Raw genomic sequence first — 26,385 nt, 5'->3', positions numbered from 1 at the left:
ACAGTCATGGAGCAGGTGACAGGGCTGACGCATCAAACCTTTCATCACCTGCCCAAGTCCTTTGGGTGGGAGGTTCACTGAGCCAACTAGCAGTCAATGACCCCCCCCTTCCTCCCTTCCTCCCTCCCTCCCAGGCCAAAAGTGAGACAGCAGCGCCACCGTGTGTCCACCGGAGCGGCTCAGCGGACAGTGACACAGCAGGAGGCGGAGGGGGGCAGCAAGCCAAACCGGATCCTTCATGAGGGAAGAGGCCAGGGACAGCCAGCCAGCCCCGGCTTCTCTTCTCTTCAGCGATATTATCCTGTATTTCAAGCCCCGGAGCCCGAGCAGGGGGGCTGCGTCAGTGTCCGTAGGATGTCCCGTCATGAAGGTAAGAAGACACCCGATCACGGAGACCTGGGGAAGTCAGGGTTTGTGGTTTAAAAACGCTGTCAGATCACCCCGAGCTAACATCAGCTAGCCGAGGATTTCTTGTTTTGCAGCTCATTCATGCTAGCCCTGGGCTAGTGTTAGCAGCACGGTATGCAGCCTACGTTGATTTCGTCGCGACGCAATGAGGCCACAACAAAATGTATATCAGACATAACGGGCATTGCAGTCGACGTGTGTGTGTCCGAAAAAACGCACAACACCGAGCACTGGTTCACCCAAACAAACGCTGACATATGAGCGGAAGAGGCTAGTTTACGTTAGCTAGGTGCGCTAGTTAGCCTGCAGGCTAACTGGTGATGGATTTTGTAGGTGAACGTCAACGAGCCGAGCACCGGTGGGTGGGGGGGCAGGAGGGGGCGTTGGGGGTGCCGGGGGTGCCGAGGATAAGGACCCTACCGGGAAGAGAAGATCCGGGGGGGGGGGGGGGCGATGAGAAGATCGGAGTGTCACATCATGAATGTTAACATTAGCCTGGGTTAGCTTCCGTCCTGGTTAAAGTTGGCCCGTAGATTCCTGTTTCGCAGGCTAACATCTAGCGGACCAACACTCACCTCGTCCTTGTGGCCAACCTTGTTGGGCTGGAAGTTCACTCTTAGTCACAATTAGACCCAAATTAACTCTGACAGCAGATGTTTCAGCTCACCAACCGGCTGAAAGCGAAGTTACCAAGAGTCCACCACAGCCGACTAGCCTGTCAGCTAGCAGCCGAGCTAACGGCAGCTGGTTTATTTGTTAATTGGTTAGCAAACAGCGAAGGTTAGTCGGGCCGGGGCGGCCTTTATTTTCCATGCCCGTCTTGTTGTCAGCTCTTTCTTTCCGCAGTCGATGAAGTTGTTCACGGGAGGAGGTATAACACAGAGGGCTGATCGCTGTGATTGTCATTGACGTTTTGTGCTGCAGCTAGTCGCCAGCTGCCGGTGGGCGGTGAGCTTTAACAGCCCGGTGTCATGCAGCACACCCGGGCTGCACGACTGTCCGAGTCCGGCAGGACATAACGAGGAAGATACGGTGTCTTAGAATTAGATGATGGATTTGGAGCGGGGGGGGGGGGTGGTTGTTGACCACAGTATCAACCAGTCATGCCTTTGGATTTTTAAAGTTGATGACACTGCTCATTGTGAAGGCATAGTCGTGTAAAATATTTTCAAAATTGCCTCCTTATTGTAATATACAAATAGAAAAAATACGACCCAGGCATCCAATCAACATTTCAGCAACAAAAGCAAATATGCAACTATGTCATTAAAACACCATCTGTCACAGCAACCAATGAATTTAACATTTCTGTGTGTGTATATTTTGTGTCAGTTGTGCCTTTTTCATTAGTTTGAATTATGACTTACATGTACATTCTTAGTTATGTGCAGCACATGTATATCATATCTTTGAGGATCACAACACAAAGATATGGAGCGATCAGCTCAGATAGGAAAAAATGTTTTGACAGCTCAATCTTGGCTTCAATGCATTTCTTTTACTGAATTTCAGGTACATCTCTGAGCTGGTTAAGGAAAAACCAATTTGTGATTTCTGATGAAATCCTTCATAAAAACACAAGATGTATTAAAAGGTTACAAGCAATTTGTTTATATGATATTCATGTTTTGGGTGAAATATTCTTCAAAATCTGAAATGATGAAATGCAGTGTTTTGAGATTAAATGTGCATAGTTTGTTAAATACGCTTTGGTGATCAAACTAAATAAAGCTGACGTCAATATTCAGCATCTAACCTTTCTTTTCTCCTCTCTCTTATCATGCCTTAGGCGTGAGCTGTGATGCATGTTTAAAAGGCAACTTCCGAGGCCGACGATACAAATGTTTAATCTGCTACGACTACGATCTATGTGCATCGTGCTACGAGAGTGGCGCAACTACAACCAGACACACCACAGAGCATCCCATGCAGTGTATATTAACCCGAGTTGACTTTGGTAAGTACAATTTAAAATTCTTAGCAGGTTAAAACACATAGGTATTTATTCCGAAGTGGGGAAAAATATGGAGGTTTTGGATTTGATACAGGCTCTGTTTGTCATTTACTATAGTGACATTTGTTGTGATTAATAATATTCAGTCACATTTTATTTTGGTGGACAGATTTCTAACTGGCTGACCACCTGGCAAGTAAACTACTGAGCACAGTGTATGAACATTTGCTGCATCTCTACGGTACAGCTCTGTGATTAGCCACAACCCAAACACACAGTATCATTGGACAGATTCATTTGGACAATCTTCAGATGAAGAGGAAAAGTGTGTGCATGTGCAAGTGTTGCAAGGGGCACTGGACCAGTTGCAAGACTGTTTTTGCAGAATGACAAAAGCAAGGAACAAATAGCTTTAGATAGCTTTAGATAGAAATAGATGTATTTCTTCTAAATTACATTCTAAATTTAAGCATGTACTACCTTTAATGGTCATTTTTCTCATGACATAATTAAGATAAGTTCCTACTCCTTTCAATCCTTAGAACTCTCGCTTTGGTTTCTTTCATAAGCCTGCACAAGAAAAATTGTTGCGGTTTATGTTATCTTCTGCCGGCACTGGCTTTTGCTTTCTGACAGGAGGGCTGCTCCCAAGTGGCATAGCTGGGATTGATTTGACCCAGACAGTCTGAGGAGTGCTTTGGAGAGTGTTATTAGGCTCCGGGGTTTTTTTTTTTTTTTTTTTTTCCCCCTAGATAAATGTGACAGTGTTGTGGCAGCAATGACGGAACATTAAAATCTTACTAAGGCCACAGCTACTGTAAATCCAATACTATTAATATTTGATCAGCTTGGCAGTAGGTGTGGTATTATGTCAGATGTAGAGTAGTTGTGATTTTAAGTGGGTAATTTCTTCTTGCTCTTGGATGATTGCTTTTTTTTTTTTTTTTTGATGTGTTGGCACAGTGAAATTTGTTGGTATTCACCCTTTCACACCTTGGATCTGTTTTACAGTCTGTTGCAAAAATTTACAACACACAGCTGCCAAAAACACAGCAGAAGGTGCAAGCTCGCAAATCATCTTTTTTTCTTCTTCTGGTTTTTTATTTTCAGTTTGCTTGTTCCACTAACTCAACCAACTGTTGGTTGGTGGATCCCAGTATTTATACATAAACAAACACAAACATACCTCAATTTAATGGTTGGAAAAAAACAAAAAACAAATACAAACCTGTCAAAAGAACCATGTGCTGCCCTTCTGTTTTTAAATACTGTGAGTTACAGGTCTACTGACCGTCCTCTTCTATGAAACTTTATTTTTTGTTCACTTCTTTCATTTTAATAAGAACAACATGATGAGGCTTGTTTATATTGATGAAACAACTGAGAGTTATCGTCTGACCCTCGTCTGATCGCCTGATCTGTTCATATCTTGGGTAGTTTGTATGAAGTCAAACCTTAGAAATCACATTTAAATTAGGGCTACACTACTGTGCATTAACACTCACAATTTTTGCAGGAAAATATTACATATATATTCCCAAAATATAATGCTTGTGTTTTTTGTTTGCTTGTTTTTGTTTTGTTTTTTTTTTTTTACTGATCTTTGCTTTTATGGGTGAATTTCATTTAATTTTTAACTGCTGTCTGTATACTGAGGAAATATGGAAATATCAGATTGAGGAATTCAATTGTTTTGGTTGCCTAATGCTGGGTTTTTTTTTGTATTGAGATTTTGTCTTGTAAAAAAACAAATTGTTTATATATATATATATACACACACACACACACACACACACACACACACACACACACACACACACACACACACACACACACACACACACACACACACAAAGTGCATATTTTATGTAGCCAAGAAGGCAACTGTAAAGTGTTTTGCTAGCCCATATGGATTGGGCATTAGAGGTGTACACTTAAATAAACTATCACTCAATCAGTCCATTTTGCTTTTTTTTTTTTTTATGTAGGCAACATTTATTACTCTTTTCGTCTCAGTGCCACTGCTGTTATCAACCTTGTCCCCAGCATATGAGAGCCAGATGTTGCATTGCATTGTAATATTAGTGCAATAATAGTGATAGTAGAGCACATGCACAAATATTCTGGCTACAGGCAGCTTTCTTCCAAGTGGTTTGCTCTGAAATGTTATATAATGCATCATATCTAATTGATATATTTTTGTTTTGCTTCTTGTTTGGTCATGTGTGATTCTTTGGCCGCTTTGGTTAAACTTTGGTTCTCTGTAGACGAAATGCTGCCATCTCAGCACCTGAAATGGACTTTCAAATAAACCATACCATCTAATTGAGACTGAATGCCTGTCTGTTTTCCTCCAGACCTGTACTACGGTGGAGAAGCATTCTCAGTGGACCAGCCTCAGGCCTTCACATGTCCCTACTGTGGCAGGATGGGCTACACAGAGATTTCCCTGCAGGAGCATGTTGCTGCAGAGCATACAGAGACCTCCACAGAAGTGGTAAGTTGATGCTGAAACTTAATGCACAACCACCTATGAAAGCTCCACTTGATGTTTGCACAGATCTTGGAAAAACATTCACATCCCTCAGAATTCTTTCTCATTAGCATGAATATAATTAGTGTCTGAAAAAAGAGGAGCCTGTAGGTTTTGAAAGAATGGTGTCACGTTCTACCTCGTTTCAATGTCAGCTTTATACTGCAACAAAAGTCCGACTGCGAGTGATGTCAGGTAGACTGTGCAGCTCTATTTATAGATAATCACTGTTTTTCTGCTCATGGCAAGATAACACTCGTTTGAACTGATGAGAAATACTTTGAGGAATTATATTTTATGTCTGCTACACTTGATGTGCTAGCAAACCTTTTTTCAGCGCACAACACTTATTTATAATGTTCTTTTCTCCTACGTTCTAGTCTGATTTCAATTGAATTTAGCTCTATGCATTGCTAACTTGCAGGTTAAAATTGGCTAAAGTGTGGCACTAACCATTAAAATGACAGCAGATATATATATATATATATATACACACACACACACACACACACACACTTTCTGTTAATTGATCTAGTTGTGTTATTTTGAGAGTGTGTTGGTCATCAATCACGGTTTTAATATTGGAGAATTAGCTGCTCTCAGTGAAATTGTCAGTCATAGCTCAGATTGGCTAATGTGATATAAAAGTTGTTTGCTGTAAGTTTATTCTTTAAAAGTCAAAACGAACATGTCCAGAAGTGAATGTTTAGTTAATGACTTGTCTCCTGGTTCAGCAGACAAGCAGCTAATACCTTGTGAAAATCATAATGTGGCTCATAATCACAGTATTGATACTGTTAGATACTATTATAAATATGATAATCATTTACTATCAGATACTTTTCCTACCCATTTTGACTAAGTCTATTAATTATAACACAAACAGAGCTAATTTTGACTTTCAGTCTCACAACATTTGTGCAGTGGATATTTACCAGTCTGTGTGCGCGTTCAGGAGGCCAATGTTAAGCGTGCAGTGAAGTGTGACAATGGGGTGTACGTTCTCTCTTCCTGTCCACTGTAGATCTGCCCCATATGTGCAGCACTGCCAGGTGGCGACCCGAATCATGTGACAGATGACTTTGCTGCTCATCTCACACTTGAACACAGAGCGCCCAGAGACTTAATATCCTTTTTTTTAAGTAGTTGTCTCACCTCCACATGCATGACCGTCACCTGAAAACAGAAAAGCCAGAATTTTGTGTTTCAGTGACCTCTGTAAAGAGCAGCAGCTACTGGTAAGTTTCTATGAAGGACGTCATTTGTGTCACCTGGATTGCTTTGTCGTTTTAAAGATTAGCACACCAAGGGGGCATCTGGCCACTAAAATTGTCATTTGACATAATAGTGCTGGACCGACTGTGGCACTTTCCAAACTGACTGTTGTGGCTGAAAATAAGAGGGAAATGATTTCATAGCTGTTCTGCTGCTGTCTCATGCCATTGTTACCTGCTGTTTGCTTCTGGTATGATGTGAAGAGGCAAAATGGAGGCCCAGTGCACTCATCCTCGTGCTTTTTTTCAAACTTTCTTGATTTGCCTCTTTTGAGAATATCTCTTCAAAAAGAAGACAACAGAGGGATTGGTAAACTCTGATGGAGTGTTTCTAGAGAGCAGATCAAAGATCAGTTTCTTGCTTCCTTTTGGGTTAGTCCCAAGCTGTGGGACAGGCCTAGAGGATGTTTTGACCGCAACTGGTGTTGTTCTTTACGTGGTTTGTAGAGATTTGCCATCCAGTTAAGTGAGAAGGGTGTAGTGTGAATTGCTTTGCAAACTACACAATTTGTTTTCCATATAAATCTTTTTCCACTTTTGGTTATATTTGTTCAGTCGCATCGTGCTCACAGTCCCTGGCTTCATCTTATCTTGCATCAAAATTTTTCCAATGAGTTTCATCCAATGAGGTATCCAGAGAGAGAGAGAGCTCTGCTGGTGGATGGGTGCTTCGGTATCAGACTCATTATCTGAGGAGAACAAGCACAACGGTTTGCATTGTTTTTAATTACACGCCAACTGGTGTAGCACACACACTGCAGTGAGGTGACGCAGAAGGCAGTAACAGTTGGAGGCACAAAAAGTCATAGTATGCCAGTAAGAGTGAAGATACTGCAGCCTTGTATGATGTGCAGTTTATTTATTTATTTATTTGTTTGTTTGTTTGTTTATTTGGACACTCAAAGCACTTTATCATGTTTGTATAAAAAAGTAAAGAGCATCATTGTTATTAATATTATTTTGGCAACCCCCCCCCTCAAAAATCAAAACAAAAAAAACGGAGGAGGTGCGAGGCTGTTGTTGCTGTCCCAGTTCAGGGCCCACATCCGCTCCTTGTAGCTGTTGGCGGCAGCAAAGGCTGAGATTACAGGACGACTCTGGGTTAACAGCTGTGCCCACCGCTCCTGTTGTGTCGGAAAGTGAAGCTCCTGTCATCTGAAACCTTGTCAACATTTAACCCTTTCTCCCAAAACTTGACTTTTGGAGGCCTGTGATTTTAACAGTTGTACCTCTGTACCTACCAGAGTTACTGCTTGAATTAAAACATGATACTTAGAATCGAGACTGAATGGCTGACAGACTGTGTTGGTGGTGTTTGCTGTCATTACTGCCGCTCAGTAAATCTGGGGAGAGGTTGAGCACCAGAAAGCCCAACCTGTGGACCCTTTGCTGCAGGATGCAGCCCCTGAGTTCGAACACAGCTGTGGAACAATTAAGTATTAAAATTTGAATTCAATTAGCCATTCATCTGTTTTATTAATCTAATAACTGTGTGAAGGACTGAAATGAATGATGATCTGGAACCAGCTGAAACGCAGTGTGAGCAGACTGAGAGGGCAGAAACCAGCAGTGTGTTTACAGAGGATTTGAATATGTGCTGTGGGGAAAACAAAAGATGCAAACATGTAGTTAAAAAAGGGTGCAATCCAAGTTCCACAATATCCACCCCAAGGTTTTTTTGTGGGTGTTGTTTGATTTTATTTTGACCTGAGAGCATAATGAAAATATGTTGGCAGCTGGCTCAGGAGGTCTGAGGGAAGTGAGTGGTAGGAATTGAAATGTTTCTGTACAACTGATCAGTATTTATTGATTTCAGCTTCTCAAACATGAAAATGTTTTACAGCATCCTCAGTTATATAGTGTATCTCTGATCAGAACTGTTGGACACACAAAACAAGCCAATTTAGGGGATTCATTGTGGTCTCAGGATAGTTCATCAAAAATGTAAATTAAATTAATATGTAATAAAATGAATATATTTTCACTTATGACTGTCAATTTTCAAAATGAGCCAAAGCAGAGTTCTTAATATATTCCTTGACTCTAAGTGTCACGATGAGTCCAGTGGGGTGCGGCATGTGAGGAGGATGTTTCACCCTGGCCGTGGGTTAGGGGGGCCCCGAGCCCGCAGGTCTAACATGCACTTCACCAGCAGCAGCACAGGGGGGCTCTCCACCAGTCAGAGCTCCTCCCAGAGCTCCACCTACAGCAGAGAGGCCATGGACCCCATAGCAGGTCAGTCACACCCCCAAAACATGCTCACCCAGTCCAGAAAGTGGCTGACGACTATCCTCATTTGTAAAAAAAACTAAAGTTCAGCAATGAATCAGATGTGATTGTTAAATAGCCATGTTTATAATGTTGTCTATAAATATAAATTGTTGCTGTGGCAATTTCTTGTTTATCTTGTTCCCAACTTCAATGCGGTTCAGCGCAGGGCATTCGCTCAGTCAGCTCCAGCTGTGCTGTAACGAGGGTTCAGTCAGCTTCATTAACAGACCATCAGACTGACAGTAGCCCATTCCCATATTTATAGATGTTAAAAGGACGGCCAGCATCAGAGCCTGCTGACAGCCTCACACCTTGACTCTTCTCCATCCTGTTCCTCCAGAGCTTCTCTCCCAGTTGTCGGGGGTGCGGCGTTCAGCGGGCGGCCAGCTCAGCTCGGGTCCCTCAGCCTCTCAGCTCCAACAGCTTCAAATGCAACTCCAGCTGGAGCGCCAGCAGGCTCAGGCGGCACGTCAGCAGCTGGAGACGGCCCGAAACGCCACCCGGGGCGGAGGCCGAGCCAATGCAATCCTCAATACAAATTCAGCAGCCGCAAACCCCAACCCCAGCGCCAACCACAACACCAACCCCAGTCCTAACCCGGGTCCACCTGAGTCTAACACACAGCATACTGCACACAGCTCCCAGTTTCTACTCAGCAGGTGGGACTGTCACACTCCTACATCAACTGTCTTTAGCTTCAGTCCATTTTAAGGGTGACCTCTGGAGCGATTGACAACAATCGGTGTTTCTAAACAAAAATATTGTCTGATAGATGTTGTGACTTTTGGTATTTCAAAACCTGTTTGTATCTGTTTGCTCGTTAGCAGTTCACCAGTTTTCTAGCCCTTACTTTATCATCATTGAAGCTTCATTTCTTGATGCATCACCGCCAGCTGATTCAGTCGAATAAAGCAAAAACTGCATTACATCTCAACATATGAACAAATGAGCATTGGCACGCTCATTAAAACATCATTACAGTGGTGCATACAGAGATAATGCCAACAATTTTATTTTTATGCTTTGAAATGTACCTGGAAGGGTGTTTTCCTTCATTTCATCATTGTTCAATCTCTTTCCTGCAGGCTGAGCGAACCGCGGCTGTCTGAGGCCGAGCGGCAGGCGTGTGAAGCCCAGTGGGCCGACAGGAGCCTGTTTGTGACGGAGCTGCTGCTGTCCACGCTGCTGCCGGACGAAGACGCCTCCGCCTCCTCCTCCGAGGACGAGGACGACTGTCACGGCTCGTTGCGGAATTTCGCTGACTTCGAGGCCATGGGCTGTGTTGAAGTCATGACCTTGGACGTGGCACTGGAGAACCTCAACCTCAAGGAGACGACCCCGGCTCCCAAGCCAACGAAAACGACGCCTAAAACAGCACCAACGAAGAAAGAGCCCCCTGCACCCCCCCTTTGATGACATGGCCACTCCCTCCCCTCAGACCACCATTGTAACTGGCTGACTGATGAGTCAGTCCAACTGCCAATGGATGACAAAAAAGAGACTGCAGTTTTTTGTTTGTTTGTTTGTTTTTATTTGGGCTTTGTTTTAGTTTTTTCTCAGTGATTGTCATTTCGGCTCTGTCGCTCCCCACTCAACCCCATGTTTATTAAGTTGTGTACATTGAATAAAAGTAGTGAGACGAGAGAATGTGAAAGCAAGCAAGCGTGGTGGGTGCGTGAGAGAAAGAAAAATAACTATATAAATATATTATAGAAAAAAATCTATATGAAAGTTGATAATCAGCTACACATAACCCGTGTTTCCTCTAGCAGATGAGCAAAGCGTAGTTAGCCGTTTAAGAGACAAACACGTCACACACTCACCCGAGGAGAGGAGGCCGACAGAAACCTCTCCAGTAAAACCGCTGCTGTGTATTTATAGTTATTAATTAAAGAAGTGCTTGGATGGTTTACCACAACTTAAGCATGAGCTCAAATCACCATGTGCCCATTTTTAACTGCACAGTCACCAGACGGGGAGAGGTCTTGCTCTTTTCTTTGTTTTGTTTTTTCAGACACCTGAGTAAAACTGTAAATGAACGGTGCTGAGCGCCGCATCACTGGCACCTCTGCACCACGCACACACGTGCACACACGTACACACACATGCACACACGAACAGACTGAGGACTTCGTTTGGTTACATTTCATGTTCAGTCTCAACCCCTCCCCCTTATGTGACATTACCTGTTTTGGGTCATGTGACCTTGCTTTATATCGATTGTGGGCACTTTGGTTTTCAATTGCATATCCAGTGTCCATTTGTGTACACTACAGATGCTCTACATAAACGCGATACACAACCTGGAGACGAACAGAGATGGAAAATTCTCTTCTGTGTGACCATTTTCAGGCCTTTTCTAACATGGAAGAAACAACAACCCTGGTCTTCATACAGTTGTCTGTTTTTCTCCTCTCTCTCTCTTCTATAGAAGACCAGATGCTACTTTCTCAAGCTACCCGTGATCGAAATTAATCTTCTCTCCATTACTCTCGAATGCAAAGATTACTCATCATGTGACTTGAAGGAGAGAATCCTGTATTGCTCTTTCCATTAATTTCTCTCTGTCAAAAAAGATCTTTGTATGCTGCCACTGCTACCTGAAGAAATGCAATGTATGTTTTTGGCTCTGCAAACAAGCCAAATCACAGGGTAAACCTTTCAGTTTGGAGGACAATAAAAATGTTTTGGATGGAAACGAACTAACCCAATCCTGCTCCCTAGTTTGTGTTTTTACTTTTCTCGGTGGCTGACTTTCTGGCGAGCATGTACAGCAAATAGAGCAAATAAACTCTCATCTGGCAGGTCAAGTTCAATTAGAGAGTCTCGTCATGTCCTGATGCGGCTCCGCACTCAGAGCAGCGGTGCAAGCGGGGGATGAACCTGTTCAATTAAGATTAGTTCATCAATGTACAATGTCCGGTGGAGTAGCGGAATCATTGTTCAGTTTGTCTATCAGTAACGCACTGATACCGCTCTGTATAGCACTCAGAAGCTAAAGGCCTTCATATCATACTCAGTAAAAGTATTAAAGTATAATCAAGAACACTAATTTAAATGTTAAAAGAAAATGGCTCCAGTGACTGTTAAATGTTGTACAGTACCTCATTTATGAATAAAAAAGCTGGATTTAACTGTTGTAGCTGTCAAAAAATTATTCTGATTATTTTTTATGTAACGCTACAACTAGTGATTATTTTCATTATAGCTTTATCTTCAATCTTTTATTTTTCTGTTAATGAAGGGATAGTTTAGTTTGGCTTCAATCAGAAAACAGCAATGCTATCCCAGTTGCCCAGAGAGCCAAATGACAGGTTCACACGGCTTAATTTACCGAACTAATAATACCAACCTCAACTTCATCACTGCTGTGATTGAAAGGAAAAACAGAATGGGGTCATATGTGAGTTTGTGGGAGATTTGGGCATGAAAAATAATGAATGATATAAAAAATATTGTCTCTGCCATCCAAACAGTGAGTTCACGCTGCCATAGACAGACCATGTAGGGCCAAAACATCTCAGGTATTGGAGGACAATATGCCCGGAGTGATAACGTTGCCTTTAGCTTATGAATCTGTTCTTCACCTTTGTGAACCGTTTGTGGGGAAAAAAGAGGAGAAAAACGTACCTGCTCTTCCTCTGAAGGGGCTCCAAGGACTCTGGCACAATAACATCAGCCAGTCATGGCAGGCATGGGCCACTTTAAAGTGTCTCTCAATATCACTCGCTCACTGAGGTGACCCTATGTGGGAACAAAGGCGTTTTTAAGAAGCATGCAGAGCAGATATATAACAATATTAGGGCAGGACTGAACGCTGGAGTGGTATCAACTATTTCATTTAGATTTAGTTAAGCCTCAAGGATGAAAAATACATATTTGTCAGTGTGTGATGTGAATAATAGAGAAGTCTTTACATAAATTAACTGAGCTCTCAAAAATAATAATAATTGAAGCACTAATGGAAAGATTAAGTGCATTATCATGAAACCAACTAATTTCTCTTAAAATAGACAGAACTTATTTAAACAGACCAGATGTGCATGTCGATGGAGTTTGTTTTCATTTCTTGAGCTGACGGCATCTGACTGGATGGATAGAATTGAACTACTTGCCGGAGGAGGTGGTTCAGCCTCTAAATGCAATGTTGTAGGTGGTTGAGAATGAAAGGGATTGATAATGATGATGAATGAAGGATGAGAGAGGAGAAAACTACTCTATAAATCTGCTCAAACAACAAAAGCTTCTCTTTATAAGTCATTGTAATCTTGCAGCCAGGTTTAAGTGTCACAGCCGAAGGAGTGTCTGCTGTCCATTAAGATACAACTCAAGAGCCACAAATAAAGACAAAGTTTACAGACAAAGCATGAACAATGTCTCTGTTACTGAAACACTTCAGGGGGGTAATGGTTTCCATTTCTCCCCCATTATTGGTTTAACCAACACAAAATGGAAACCATTTATCCCATCAGATGTAAATGGTGTCACTCACTGCGTGCCAGGATTTCTCAGTGTTACTGTAGCGACTTCTCAAATGAAAACCTGCACAAACAGCCACAGAGCCGAGAGCTCCAAGTGCAATGCCTGCCAAGTCACTAAATTATTATCTGAGCTCAGACCCTAAATAACAGTGGCCTGAAAAGATCTGGCACATTCTTTCAGCCATTAAAGAGGTTGGTAGCTGTAGGAGACCAAATGCATGCAAAGTGGGAGGAAATGAGCAGAAACAGAACCACGGCATGAAATGTTTCAGGGCATGCTGCAGATGAACGGCTTCAAAACCCCAAAGTAAAGTTATCGCATGTTCTCAAGGACAACTAAAGAATATCTAAATATTTCAACTACTGTAAGGATGGATGGTAAAAAGATATTTTAAAAATGGACGAGTTAGTCATTTAGTTCTTCTTAAAATAAGTCTGAAGAAGCATACAGCACAGTATTTCAAAGAGAGAAAGAAGGAAAGGAAGAAAAAGAACAATAACAACGGTGATTCAGGAATGAAAAAACATATATACACATATTTTTAAGCTTTCTGCACATGACCTTTTTCCCACAAAAATGTCTTTAATGCGGATAAACCTGCAAAGCCAAGATATTTTGAAGAGGATGCAGAAGGTGAAGCTGTCATGTCATATTGCTGCACTATATCTTTGAACTATTTTGTAAGCATGTGACAAAACACTGATATAATTCCAAAAGCAAGACACAACTCGGTGGAGTTCAGGTATTCTTTGTAATTTTAATTCCCATCATTTAGTTTAAATGCAGACATTTTTCACTAAACTGTTAAATAAAACATTACAGTACAATATATGCAAATCAGAGGAGCTTTAAGATTTCATAGAAGCGGGCTACAGGTTTTTGATTTTTTATTCATTTATTATTATTTTTCTTTTACTGTTGAAGGAGCGGACAGTTAAATAGCAGTAAACAGTAAAAAGACGACACAGAGCTGTAAAACCTGCAGGCCAGCCAAGGAGCACATTCTATTACAAAACAGACCAGAACACTGAGCACGCCGCATCCAGGTGGTGCAAGTTCCACACCAACAGGAGAGGGCGCTATTACACCGGGGCAGGTGGAGCTACACGACCACAGAGTGACAGCAATGTAGTTGCACCTTCACAAGAAACACCTTGCATTGCACATTCAGGGAGAAAGAAATGGCACATTCTGTTTCTTTAGTTTCTCTACAAAAATGTTTTATGGTACAAAACAGTTGTAATGCAGAAGAAGCAGGGTAACTCCCTCAATGGCAATCACACCCACACCACTGATTGGTTTATACTGATCAGCTGGAACACACTGGTCTAAAATGCTGTCCCTCTCTTTGGGGAGGGAAAGTGTCTGGCCACACCATCTAGTGGCTGCGTTTTCATACCCAACCAAAGCTGGCCATAAAAAAAAAAAAAAAAAAAAAAAAGATTATGGGAGAGACACACAGTTGCAGCTGACTTGACTGACTGAAAAGGCCTAAAAAAAAAAAAAAAAAAAAAAATTTGCATCATAAGCCTATTGCCCTAATATCTCTCTTGTAGCTTCGGTTATTTTGCACAAAAATGCGGAGCTGAGTTTGGAAAGACACTTTAACGCTGCCACCAGAGGGAGATATTCACGTTTCCCTCCCCATCTTGAGCAGTGCATCCCTTTTGGCCTATCAGGACTGAGGATGCATGGAAAAACAAAACAAAACAAAAATGACAGTGTGAGTTACAAAGGGGGCCCGCAGAGCACCGACGATGCACACAGCAGATATCTGAAGCGTGCCGGATGACCTCCTGCAACTACGAATCAACTGAGGATTTCAAGAGTTTAAACACGAGCAACAAACTTCCTTCCACTGAGCTAAAATATAATTATCGAGTTAGAGAATTTCAGGCACTGTTTCAGACATCGACAGTTTTAGAGATGGTTCATTAGCAGCTCATTACTTGGTGGAGCAGAAGCTAACCTTTGCGTTAAAAGTAAATGCAAATTTTTGAGTTGACTGCCTCATCCAGACTCTCGTCCATTGATAATCACGAGACAACTATGTACGCGAGTTTTAAGACAAAATCTGCCTGTTGACAGATGAGAAGTTCAGGTGCTCAGCCTCACTTGGTCTGGTTGGCCAGTAGTTCTTAGTGGTTAGCCAACTCGCAGAATTGAAAGCATTTACAGACCGTTTCTTTTCATAGTTAGCTGTTACGCTGGCTCGCAGTATTTTATGTTTTGGGAAACAAAGCCTGACCTCTTTTACATCATGATCACTTTATTTCTTATTTCACATCCTACAGGCGCATCGTTTATTGTTCAAGATAAACCCAGTTTGAACACACCACTTCCTGCTGCCCCCGGTGTAACACACAGCCCAGAAGAGTAAAAGGATATGAGCTTCAAGAGTGGTCACCTGCCAAAACAAGGAAACACACGTCCTCACCATCCAGTTTTCTGTTACTAAAATTTCTATATCTCAAGTAGGCAGATTTCGCCTTCAGTGAGCGTTTGTCCTGGTTTTAGCGAGATGCTGTCCCGCTCTCGGAGCTCATGATCGAAGCGGTAGGGAAACAAAATTACAAAGTGTTTTCATTTAAAATTCAAAAATAAAAATGGTAATTTAAAAATCTGATCTACTGGCAACCGACACGTCAATCTACATGTTAGAAGAACACACTGGGTTTAGTGGGAGAATGGAGCATGGCACCAGCAAGGCGGGACACCCCCTGTAACACAACCATTCCTCATCATCACTGTGAATTAGTCCTCGTGTACTAATTTCCCATCAGCCCCACAGTGTGACCTCCGAAGTGTCTGGAAGCTCACCCAGGTTAAAACTCAGATATGGTAGAAAAATATATAGTCTTGATGAAATTCCTCTAGTTATTCTCTTCATTACTGAATTGCACCCATACATGTAGTGTTAACGCTCTGTAGTAGCAGTGTAAAGTGACAGAGATCATGATTAGCACTACTACTACAACAAAAATGAAAAACAGGTCATCGCGCTCACACTTGCTCTTGCTCTCTCTCTCTCTCTCTCTCTAGACACTTCTGGTTATTATTTTTTGTTTTTACTTGCACTTAAGAAGTCATGGTTAATAGTTTGTCTTTCATTGGCATCATTAGGCAACAGTTGTTTTTTTTTTTCAGATACTCTACAATATGGTTACGATGTAAACACCACAGTACTTAATTATTTTAGTTTTTGCACAAAATAAAACACAATGTTACAAGGCAAGTGGCTACTTAAGCATAGATTTGTTCATGAGAAAAAAGAATGAAATTAGGAAACACACCACAAGAACAAAAACCAACTTGCAACACCTGGCATCAAGTTTGTTCAAATAAAAAAAGCTTTAGACTTTGTTCATCTACAGGTCAGACGACCCTGTTAAAAAGCTGGTGATGATCAAAACTACTCCCCTGATAACTTCTGATTCAAACGTAATGATCCTTAGACAAAACTCTTAATATTTTATGATATGAGCAGCCTCAAAACACCAGCAGGCTTCAATTTACCCTTCAGCGAGACCCCATCAGGTCTAGATCAGCTTTAGCACTTAGATCGAAGGGGATCAACAGACTAAATGCTTCTACACTTCAAACACCACCACTCCATTTCGAGGAGCTACAAGTGAGGCTGGGGTTGATCCCCCCCCCTCCCCTCCCCTTTGTTCCACCTCTACAAACTGACCGACTTATGATAAAACAGTTTGACTTTTTAGTGTTGACACGATTGATAACATGACGCGACAAGGCTTTCATTTTTGGAGGCATCTTGAGAGACGTACCTCAGATCGGTCACATGAGCATTATGCGCCTTGAGGTTGAGGGCTATTAAAACAGATAAGACATGTAACATGACCGACAAGCAGGACAGGAGATCTGAAATGATCCGAACGTGGACAGCGCAGAGGTCCGTCATTGGCAGGGAGCTGCAATATGAAGAAATGACTTCATTTACTGAGCTTTACGTATGAAAATAAAGGCATACGGATGGAGATATGTGAGCTATTTGCGGGCCCTTTTCAAGTTTGTGTTTGTATTTGTTTTATTGTTTTGGCTTCTGCTGCTCCGAAAACTCATTCTTCTTCTTTAAATGATTGGCATACTGACAAATGGCGACAACACAGCTCACTTTGGCATGGGGCTGCTCTCAAAAGAGCAACCTCATTCGAATATTGTGTCCTGAAACCCTTCGAGATGTCTCCTCTAGAAGGAAGTCTGTCAACACTGTTAAATTTACTGCTGTGAGATGTGTCCAATTTTCTCCATTTACAACAGGTTTGATTCATTGGTTTCAATGTAAATACCATTGTCCCATCATACTTCTGCCAACCACCAAAAACAGCAGCCTGTGTGTGTGTGTGTGTGTGTGTGTGTGTTTGAGCCTCAAGGATGAAGCACACTGTATGACATGACATCATGAAGAGGTGAAGAGGCCTCCGCAACTACATTAAATACAAACCATGATCCCCAAGCCCTCCCCCGACTCTTTAAGGACAGTATTTACAGTACAAATTACAGTATAATACATCATTAAAAAATATGAGATCCATCTCTAACAACACCCAGGAGCTTTTGACAAAAATCAACTCTTTAGCAAATCAGGTTTCTACGGTATCATGTGGAAATTAAAAAGCAGAGTGACAGTCCCGACACCATTCTCTGAGGCGAGCTTTCCATTTGGCCCCAGTTGTACCTGGCTTGCATGTTAAAAGTGAGACAATGGATGGGTTGGTTGACCACACGCACCTCTTTTTTTTTTTTTTTTTAACTTTAAAGCAAGCGGCAATACAACAAATCACACTCAATCCAGTACAACAATATGTACAGGGTTTATTTTCCTGGCATTTTGGAATAATAATAATAATAATAATAATAATAATAATGATGATTATGATAAGCACTTGACCAACTATGCTGCCTGGGTTTGAGGCAGAATGAGCTAGATTTGCTGCAAGCATGTTTGTCAGTTCAGATGGTCGAAATTGACTCTTTTTTGATCATTGTCAGTCATGAGACAGTAAATGGCCGCCATTGTTACTCAGAAATTTACTGAAAATGTTTGTGTTATTGCCATATGTACAGCAGATTGATTGGTGCAATGAACACATTGGTTACACGCTTTCTTATGCACCTGAATAAATAAAAACTAGATCAAAAACTCAAATGAGTCAAAAAGATATCTGGACTATGGAGCCAAGTAGCGTGTGAACCAACCTTCCCCAAATCCACAGTACAACCAATTCCACCTGTGAACCTCTGCAGCTCCCGCTTCCCCTCCTCTCCACCATCACCCTTGCCCTTTTCCTCTCTTCTCCATTTCCTCCTTCTTCATCTGAACCCCGACACTCGAGCTATGATTTTTACCCAAGTTTTCCTCTCTCTCTCTCTCTCTGACTCTCTCTTTCCTCCTCTGTTCTCCCTCCCAGCCACATGCCCTCAGACGTAGGGCAGGATGCCATAAACGAACAACGCCATGATGGCGGCGCTGAACAGGCCCGCCACAGGCACCGTGACGAACCACGCCAGGAAGATGTTCCTGAAGAGGCGCCAGTCCACTGCTTTCTTGGAGCGGATCCAGCCCACGGCCACGACCGAGCCCACCTAGAAGCCACAGGCAGAGGGGAGGAAAACAAAGCAATCAGCCGCAGAAGTGTTTAAAATGGTAAAGCCAAAGGTGCTGAAGGGCTGCAGGTTGGCCAGGCTTTCCTTATGATGGAGCATTGTCATGAGCGACTGATCATTTGGCGTTCAGAAAAAACGTTCGCTTGTTTTGTCAGGCATCTGTTTCCCCGCCGTGTCTGTATGTTTAGTCATTATTTGTCTGTCTGGCTCTAATGGATCGAAAAGCTGACAAGAACTGAAGAATTAAACTGCCAGGGTTGGCTGGTGGAAATATCACAACATATTTCTGGCCTTGGGGCTTTGATGTGATTTCTTTACTTTTACTTTGTAAAACTAGTAATACCACCACAATGCAATGCTCTCTTACTTATATTTAACCTCTTAAGTCTCTTCTAAAGTAAAACGTAAAGTGCATATGTTCTAGAGGGTAAACTGTATGTTTGAAATGAAGCAGTTTTAATAATTTATTGTGGTTTTATGGTCATCACATGTATGAAAATGATCATATCTTATGTCTCCCGTGACTAAACATGATGGGAGACAGAGGAAAACAACTGTATACCATACCAAGTACGTAAAAGTACTTGAGCAAAAGTACTTAGTTATATTCCACTTTTCTTAATAGCTGAGCTGACTAGAAAGAAACACAGGCAGAGAAACAATAATGTCATGTAACAATAATAATAAAAATATTACCATCTGGATAGAAAAGCCTGTATTCAACCTTCAGCTCGGTCTGTGTTAGTTAAAGAAGGCTGATTATAGCAGTTATAGCTATTTTAATTCAATATGTGCATGTCGAAGTCTGAAATTGGCAGGTCAAACGCGTACATCTCATATTATCTGTTCCAAGCTTCAACTCTAATTAGACTCAACTAGTGCTGAGAATTTTTGGGTAATATTTACTCAGTGGAAAAACTTCTGCAATTGTCAGACTTCCACTAATACAGTCACTTACCTTTATGGTGGGAATCTATTTAAGATACCACTGAATAAGAATTCATGTGGAGTTGGCACACACATACACATTGCAGACACCTCAGTGTGCTGCAGTGGCTTGCACAGTGACTGGTTTGGGCTCTGTTGACACTGGAAGTGGGTGGGGATTAAACTGTTTCCTGTTCTTACGCAGCTACAGACACATGATACACCACCTGTCACACTCAGAGCTGAATACTGGAGTTGAGATTGACAGAGAGCAGTCGTGTTTGCAGTGGATGGCTGAGCGGTTCAACTACACAAAAACATTCCAGTGAGGAGATTTTAGACTGAGAATCTAAAGTTTCTCCGGTTTTCCACTGAAATGCTGAGCATGTGTGGAAGAATATCTACATTTTGTGGCCATGATGTTTGTCCACAGCCTTCGGAAGTATTTTAGATATGCAGCAGCAAAGGCTGAACTCAGCGTGACCTAAGTGTTTATGCCGCAAAGCCTCTGGAACCACAAGTCACTGTACACAATCACACTGCAGCGACACATATGTGACACGCCAGGGCCAGGCATCAATTCAGTTTATCCTCTGTGGAAGAATAAAGAGCCGAATGCATGAAGAAAATAGTCACTTCGCATAAATTGTGAAATTGAGAAAAAACCAAATAGATGCCCATTCACTCACTCACACACACACACTCACACACACACACACACACACACACACACACACACATGCACACACATTTACAGATATCTGGGAAAGATGACAGATGTTGCTGGCTACTCTCTAAAAAGGAAATTTTACGAATCATAAAAATCTAATAAAATGCTGATTTTAGTCCAACAACATGTGTTGATCCCCCAGACACAAACACAAACACGCGCACACACACACACACACACACGCACACACACACTCACACTACAATCAATCAAATAACCACCATGATTGTGTACCTCTAACCATCAGTAGATTTAGCAATTTTTGCATAGCAGTTGATTATCCAAAGGATTAGGGAAGAGAGAAGGGTGAGAAATAAACTATGGTATGAATGGCAATGTTGATGTTTGAGACAAATTGATCATCAGTAATTAAATGCCAGTTTTGAGTCTTGTGCAGTTTCCCTTCAATTAGATCTGATGTTTTGTCTACATTAAAATACAAGGTTGTCACTAAAAAGTGTTATCCACTAAATTATTTCCTCATGATTATTTTTAACAACTTTTTAACAGCAACCCCAACATACCTATGCAATTGGAGAAATAGTTCACTATTCTTTTTGAAGTATCTTTTCTTAACGTAGGAGAAACAAAGACAAAAATCAATTTTCGATCTTTGTACAGTCTAACCTGTGTGTTATTGGAAAAAAAGATCATTAAAGGAAAAATGTGTTTTTGAATCAAACAATCAAGAAAAATAAAAACATCTTTGGATGATAAATTTTCAAGTCTCTGCTTTTTGAGGGTTTAGCTCAACAAACACTTGTGATACGCTGCTCTTTATCAAATGTCTGTATACATTTCGTCAAAGTTTCCCATCATGGACTTTCGGGGAGTTTTAGCTGCTGGAGGAAAACTGCACGAGAGGTCAAAACATCAACTGCAGTAGTTGCGATTGTTTGGCGATTGACAGCTACATGTGAAGCAATGAAGTGGAGCTCTGGGAGGGCTCTCTAGCACAGCTTCACTACCAATGACTCCAGTACCTTGCAGTGGGTGGAGCTTATTGGGATGCCCACATTTGATGCAACAAGCACTGTTAGCGCACTCATTACTTCAATGCAAAATCCGCTGTGAAGACAGATGAGTGGAGAGAGACAGAGAAAGATGGAGAGGGAGAGGTAAAAAAAGTGGAAACAAGTAAGGCAGGTGGGGTCAGAAAAGGAGGCCAGTGGTGATGGTGGGAGGGGGAAGTGGGGACAGTCTGCTTGCAACCAAGTACAGGAGGGTGGAGGAATCACATACCAAACCATGCCAGTGCTAGGAGGGCAAAATGGAAGAGAGTTTGTGGAAATGATAAAAAGAGGATGAGAGACATCACGCTGAGATGAAAGGGATAGGGGGGAAAGGGTTGGGGCGGGAGGGGTCCGCCGCAGCTTCCGGCCTGGATCCGATGTTCCTGAAAAGAGCAGGGGAGAGGGGCTGCACACTGCCGCCTGGGGGCACCTGAAGCAGGCGGACATTGACTTTTAATAGAGAAAATGTTGATGGTGCTGATGATCAGATGTGGACAATTAAAGGATAATACTGGTTTATTTCTCATAGCTTTGGTTATCATTCTAAAAATAATGATATATATATAAAAATCATTTCACATTCACCAAGTTAGATGCTAGGATCTGGAAAAAAGGTGACTTGGCACATTGAAATTAGAGCTTTTACAGCAAAATGCATTTCTCAATATTGACACGAATAGCGGCACTATGATCACTAGATCACAATAATTAGTTAGATTATGCTGGATCTTAATTACTACCTTAACTACAGAGTCTCTGCCCTTATCTTCAACTTCTCACTTTCAGGGGAATATGTATTTATATATGGGAATGTTTATACAATAACATTAATACTCTAAGTAGTTGTGTATCCGCAGCGGAAATAACATCTTAGCTTGTTTAACAGGCCTAACTGCAGGAACGTCTTATTGTTTCTCTGACTTTAGTGTGTCCCATTTGCTGGATCTCAGCAAATGGGATGGTGAGTTCACAATCCCATTTTGTAATAAACCAGATGTGATCCTTTTCTGTCACAAGAATCTGACCTCTGCTGTGTCTGCTAAAATACAATTTATCAGGGCATCCTTGCAAACACAAGTGGAGGGTGGGGTGGGGGGATAAAAGCGATGGCCACAAATTGCCTGACAAAAAGTGGCTGCAGTGATGGTGACAGCAGATACAAAATCCAAAACGATTATCTGACTTAAGTGGCGTCGGTGTCCCTGGGCGGCAGCGTGAGCTCCCTGTCCCCTGGGAAAGCCTGTAGGGGAGTTGAGAGACCAGCTGGAGGTCCACTCAGTCATACCTTGCAGTGTGTGGTACTGACAGGGATTCCGATATTGGAAGCCAACACGACTGTGAGTGCAGAAGCCAGTTCAATAGTGAATCCACTGTGGAGGAGGGAGGGGAAGAAGAGGGGAGAGGGGGAGGGCAAAGAGATATCCTTCATTCTAATGGCTGGGACATGCTGGCGATGGCACAGTGTCACTGTATTCCCGCATCGCCATTAACCACAGTAAGACATTCAACAGTTTAAGTATGCATAACACAGACACACACACACACACACACACACACACACACAAAGGAAAAAAGCATGGCAATCACACTTTATCTCTCTCAAACATACACACAGACACACAGATATGAATTATGCCCACAGACATATAACACATGTATGGTTGAATTTGACACACAGACGGTGCTTTGTGAGTGTGTTGCCTTGTGCTGACAATGAGGTACTTGGTCTGAAGTAACGTCCCGTTTCCAGAACTAGGAGATAAAATCCAAAGCCCTTCATGCCAAAAAAAAAAAAAAAAAAAAAAGACAAGAAAAAGTCTCCAGCAGACAGAGCGAGTGGATGAGTGAGCCGGAACTATGAAAGTACAGCAATTAGCCATGCACTTTTGTTTTAATAGTACACTAAACAAAATTTATGAAGAAGAGAAAGAAGAGAAACACTCAAGTGGGGTCCAGAAACAGACATGAAATTTTAATCGGCCAAAGTGACACAATCAGCGACATGCTACTGTAGTCACAGTTGTAGCAGCAGTGGCAGGGGTTTCCTTCACAGGAGTTTTCTCATAGCTGGAAATATTTATGAACGCGTGGGAGGCCCAGAGGTCCAAAAAGACCTACACTGTGTGGTTTGATTTGTCCTGGTAGGAGAAGAACAGATGTCCATCACAAATAACTGGACAGGAGGTTGTTTGTGTTTAAGATCTGTAGCAATTCATCTGTGCGGTGGCAAAATGGAAAAAAACAAAAATCCATACTTCTAAAAAGTCTAGAGACCAATTTCCATGCTGTGCTGTTCAGGCGCCGGTCAGAGTAGGCTCCAAACACACAAACAACTACACCTACTAATATACACACTTTCCTCTGCTTGCCCCAAACAAACTTCTTTGTCTGACCAATGCATGGAAACAGACAAAAGCAAAGAGGAGGAAAGGAAGCCTTTAGAGGAGTGAAGCAGAGCAAATTTGTGTCCTGGCAGAAAAAACACTAAGCTGGTGTTGGAAAGGAAGAGATTAAGAAAGAAAGAAGGCGCACAAGGAGAGGGGGGCCAAAAAAAGAGCAGGAATGAAGAGAGAGAAAATAATTAGACGTAGTGAGCAGGAGAATGACGAGAGGACTTTAATGGGGGGAAAAAGAGAAGGACTGAGAAAAACAAGATAAAAAGATGCATTGAGGGGAGGAAAATTTGAAGGAATGAGGAAAAGTTAGAATGGAGGGAAGAAGAGAAATAACCGCAAAAATAAAAGAGATTTGCGGACGGATGGAGGGAAAGAGAAGTGCAAGAGGAATCAGGCTTTCACCCCCCCATCCTGCTCTACTTGTCTTCATCCAGTATGGCAAACAACTTTCTGTAACCCTGTGTGATGTTCCTCTCAGGCAACAGTGCAAACACACTCACAAACACACCCACACACATACATTCAAGCAATAAAATAGCTATCGCAGTTAGACCTTATACATGCATGTGTGCTCTCATTCATACAGTACATTCTTCGTTAAGCTAACACAAGACACACAAAGATCCTTGAGGTCTGTTAACAGACTTGCACACAGACACACACACACTGTTGTGCTGCTGCGTGGGAGGGCAAGAGGACAGCAAAAGCAAGACAAAGAGCGCAAGACAGAGGGAGAGTCAGAGAGAGACACATATACTGATTTGAAGGACAGAGAAGCAGCAGTAAGTGGTTAAGGATGTGTGATGTCTGTTGCTTGGGTTGTAGGATGAAGTGAGCCCTGAGGGTTAACGTGTTGTGGCCCAGGCATCTAATTATTTATTCATAATTATTATATAATAATAAGGCCAGAGGAAAAACAGAGAGAACGAACCATCCCTGTTTCCCTGCTTCTGCATAAAGCGCTGCAGACAATTATTAATGAACATCTGAATAAGTTTTAGTGCTGCAGAAAATTTTCTCCAGCAAAGTTCCTAGTTTCTTATCAAATACAGCGTAACAGACTTTGACCGCAATTAGTTTGTTTCAAAGGAATGAAAAATATCACTGAATTATAATTTTTTCCTGAAGTAAAAAAAAACAACAAAAAAAACAAAACCAAACCAAAATAATATGAAAATCGGTCCATCAACAAATGGAAACATTAGTTTGGTGTCCTGTCTTGTTAAGAAACTGTAATATATCCCTCCATAGCCAACATGTTACATGACATAGCTTTGTACTTGCAGGTTGTCTGTGTAGTAAAATGTGGGTGGTCTGCAGCAGGAGCATTGTCTGGGAAGTAGAGCGTGGAGAACCAGAGCGCTCTCCAGACAAATGTCCTTGATTAGTTGGACAAGTTTAATGCACCTGTGAATGTAGAGCACTTGAAGCCAAAGAGAAGGTGCTCTAAAAGGGTTGTGTGGCCTTTGGGTAAGGGTTGAATGGCAATTTCTTGTTCATTAAGATTTAACAGCCTTGTTAACTGTGTGTGTGTTTGTGTTTGTGTATTCTAACACGCCCGTGGTCTTTTCAAGTACTTACCAAGGAAGCTTGGCTCCGGACGTCTGTGTGTCGAGCATGTCGAGACTCTTTGGAGCGAGTGAAATCAAGCTTTTTGGGAAAGTTTGCGTTTGCCACAAATACTCCTCTTTCTCAGCAGCCACACTCACCCGTCCACTCACTCTCCCACGAGGGGGCTTTCTCACCTTGAGGGGGTGATGGGAGTCAGGTCCTTCCCCATGGTCTGGATGACGCGGCGGCCCCACACCCACAGGCCAAAACAGATGCCTATGCCACCGTAAAACAGCAGCCAGATGGGAGTGGCGGCGTCCTGCATCACGCCGCCCTGGTCGTAGATCATCCACAGCGCCACCAAAGGCCCAATGGCGTTACTGCAAAGGCAAGAAAACACATTAGAACCTCATTCAGCTGAATGAATCAAAGCAGCTCAGCAGAATTTATTTCTTAATTTGTTGCCATTACTTCTGGAATAACAAACTGTACTTAGGGTATTATTAAAATAGATTTTATCCAGTGCAGTGGCCTTGTACACGTGAGCAGCAGGAGGCAGCACCTGACATCATTGCCTCCATGGGCAAAGGACCCGAAGCAGGCGGTGAGGATCTGCAGGAAGTGGAAAAGCTGGAACACCTCAGGTTTGTCCTTCTCTTCATGATCCTCCTCGGCCAGGTCGTCCAGAGGCACAGGAGCCGGAGCCCCTTCTTCCTCCACCCCCTCCAGCTCTGTGGCCAGCTTCATCTCCACCCCACCCTCCTCTGCCTCAATTTCAGCCTCAGCCACAGCGTTGCAGTATGACGAATAGCTGTCATAGCGTACCCTCTTCTTAGAGTAGGACACACTGTTGCTCCTGCCACCTCCTTCGCCTACCAGCTTTTCACTGTCTGACCGCGACTCTGTGCGTATGAGGGGCTGGACCGGCATGCCGCATATCGCCGCGGTGTAGCAGGTGTAGCTGTTGTTGCGGCGCAGCAGGCGGTAACTGTTGTCAGGTGGCCCAGCGTTGGAGCCCGAGCGGTCGCTGTCGTCCATGCGGCCCAGGTGGATTTTGTGAAGCAGGTCTTTATAGAGACCTGAGTCTTTGTGTACTGTGTGGTACACCTGGCCATCGCTGCGCATGTGGCCATCAAAGCTGAAGCTGCCATTTGAGATGGGTGACTTCAGGCAACCGTTGGTCATTGAGTGGGTTCGACCTGGAGGAGACAAGATAGA

At 42.5% G+C, this 26,385-nt stretch overlaps 2 protein-coding genes across 7 annotated transcripts in view; one reads left to right on the top strand and one right to left on the bottom strand.

The window, feature by feature from the left end:
* Window positions 1-242: 242 nt before the first annotated feature.
* On the top strand, window positions 243-11,151 carry LOC115049389 (E3 ubiquitin-protein ligase KCMF1-like). Its single transcript, XM_029511549.1, has 7 exons — window positions 243-370; window positions 2,198-2,365; window positions 4,720-4,859; window positions 5,920-6,021; window positions 8,224-8,404; window positions 8,781-9,099; window positions 9,526-11,151. Exons 1-7 carry the CDS (start codon window positions 355-357, stop codon window positions 9,851-9,853), a joined length of 1,254 nt encoding a protein of 417 aa, XP_029367409.1. The 5' UTR covers window positions 243-354; the 3' UTR covers window positions 9,854-11,151.
* Window positions 11,152-13,659: 2,508 nt separating this feature from the next.
* The window catches only part of slc20a2 (solute carrier family 20 member 2), a 41,964-nt gene continuing 29,238 nt past the window's right edge, over window positions 13,660-26,385 (bottom strand). For 4 of the 6 annotated variants that reach the window (XM_029510034.1, XM_029510036.1, XM_029510038.1 and 1 more), the window contains exons 8-11: window positions 25,730-26,366; window positions 25,362-25,547; window positions 22,506-22,590; window positions 13,660-18,529 (exon numbers count right to left, since the gene is read on the bottom strand). In XM_029510034.1, the coding sequence (XP_029365894.1) occupies window positions 18,365-18,529; window positions 22,506-22,590; window positions 25,362-25,547; window positions 25,730-26,366 (1,073 nt within the window). In that variant the 3' untranslated portion in view covers window positions 13,660-18,364. Of the gene's footprint in view, window positions 21,276-22,505; window positions 22,591-25,361; window positions 25,548-25,729; window positions 26,367-26,385 lie in introns of all 6 variants that reach the window. The other 2 variants (XM_029510039.1, XM_029510040.1) reach the window with 2 other exon arrangements.

Source organism: Echeneis naucrates, chromosome 9, assembly GCF_900963305.1.
Source record: "Echeneis naucrates chromosome 9, fEcheNa1.1, whole genome shotgun sequence".
NCBI lineage: Eukaryota > Metazoa > Chordata > Actinopteri > Carangiformes > Echeneidae > Echeneis > Echeneis naucrates.
Note: the sequence above shows the minus strand (reverse complement) of the source record. Positions and strands in the feature narration are given on the sequence as shown.

Bases quoted from the DNA above. Each gene is read 5' to 3' on its own strand.
- LOC115049389 (XM_029511549.1), top strand. The intron at 2,366-4,719 runs GTAAGTACAATT...GTTTTCCTCCAG, and splicing joins ATTAACCCGAGTTGACTTTG to ACCTGTACTACGGTGGAGAA. The intron at 9,100-9,525 runs GTGGGACTGTCA...TCTTTCCTGCAG, and splicing joins TCCCAGTTTCTACTCAGCAG to GCTGAGCGAACCGCGGCTGT.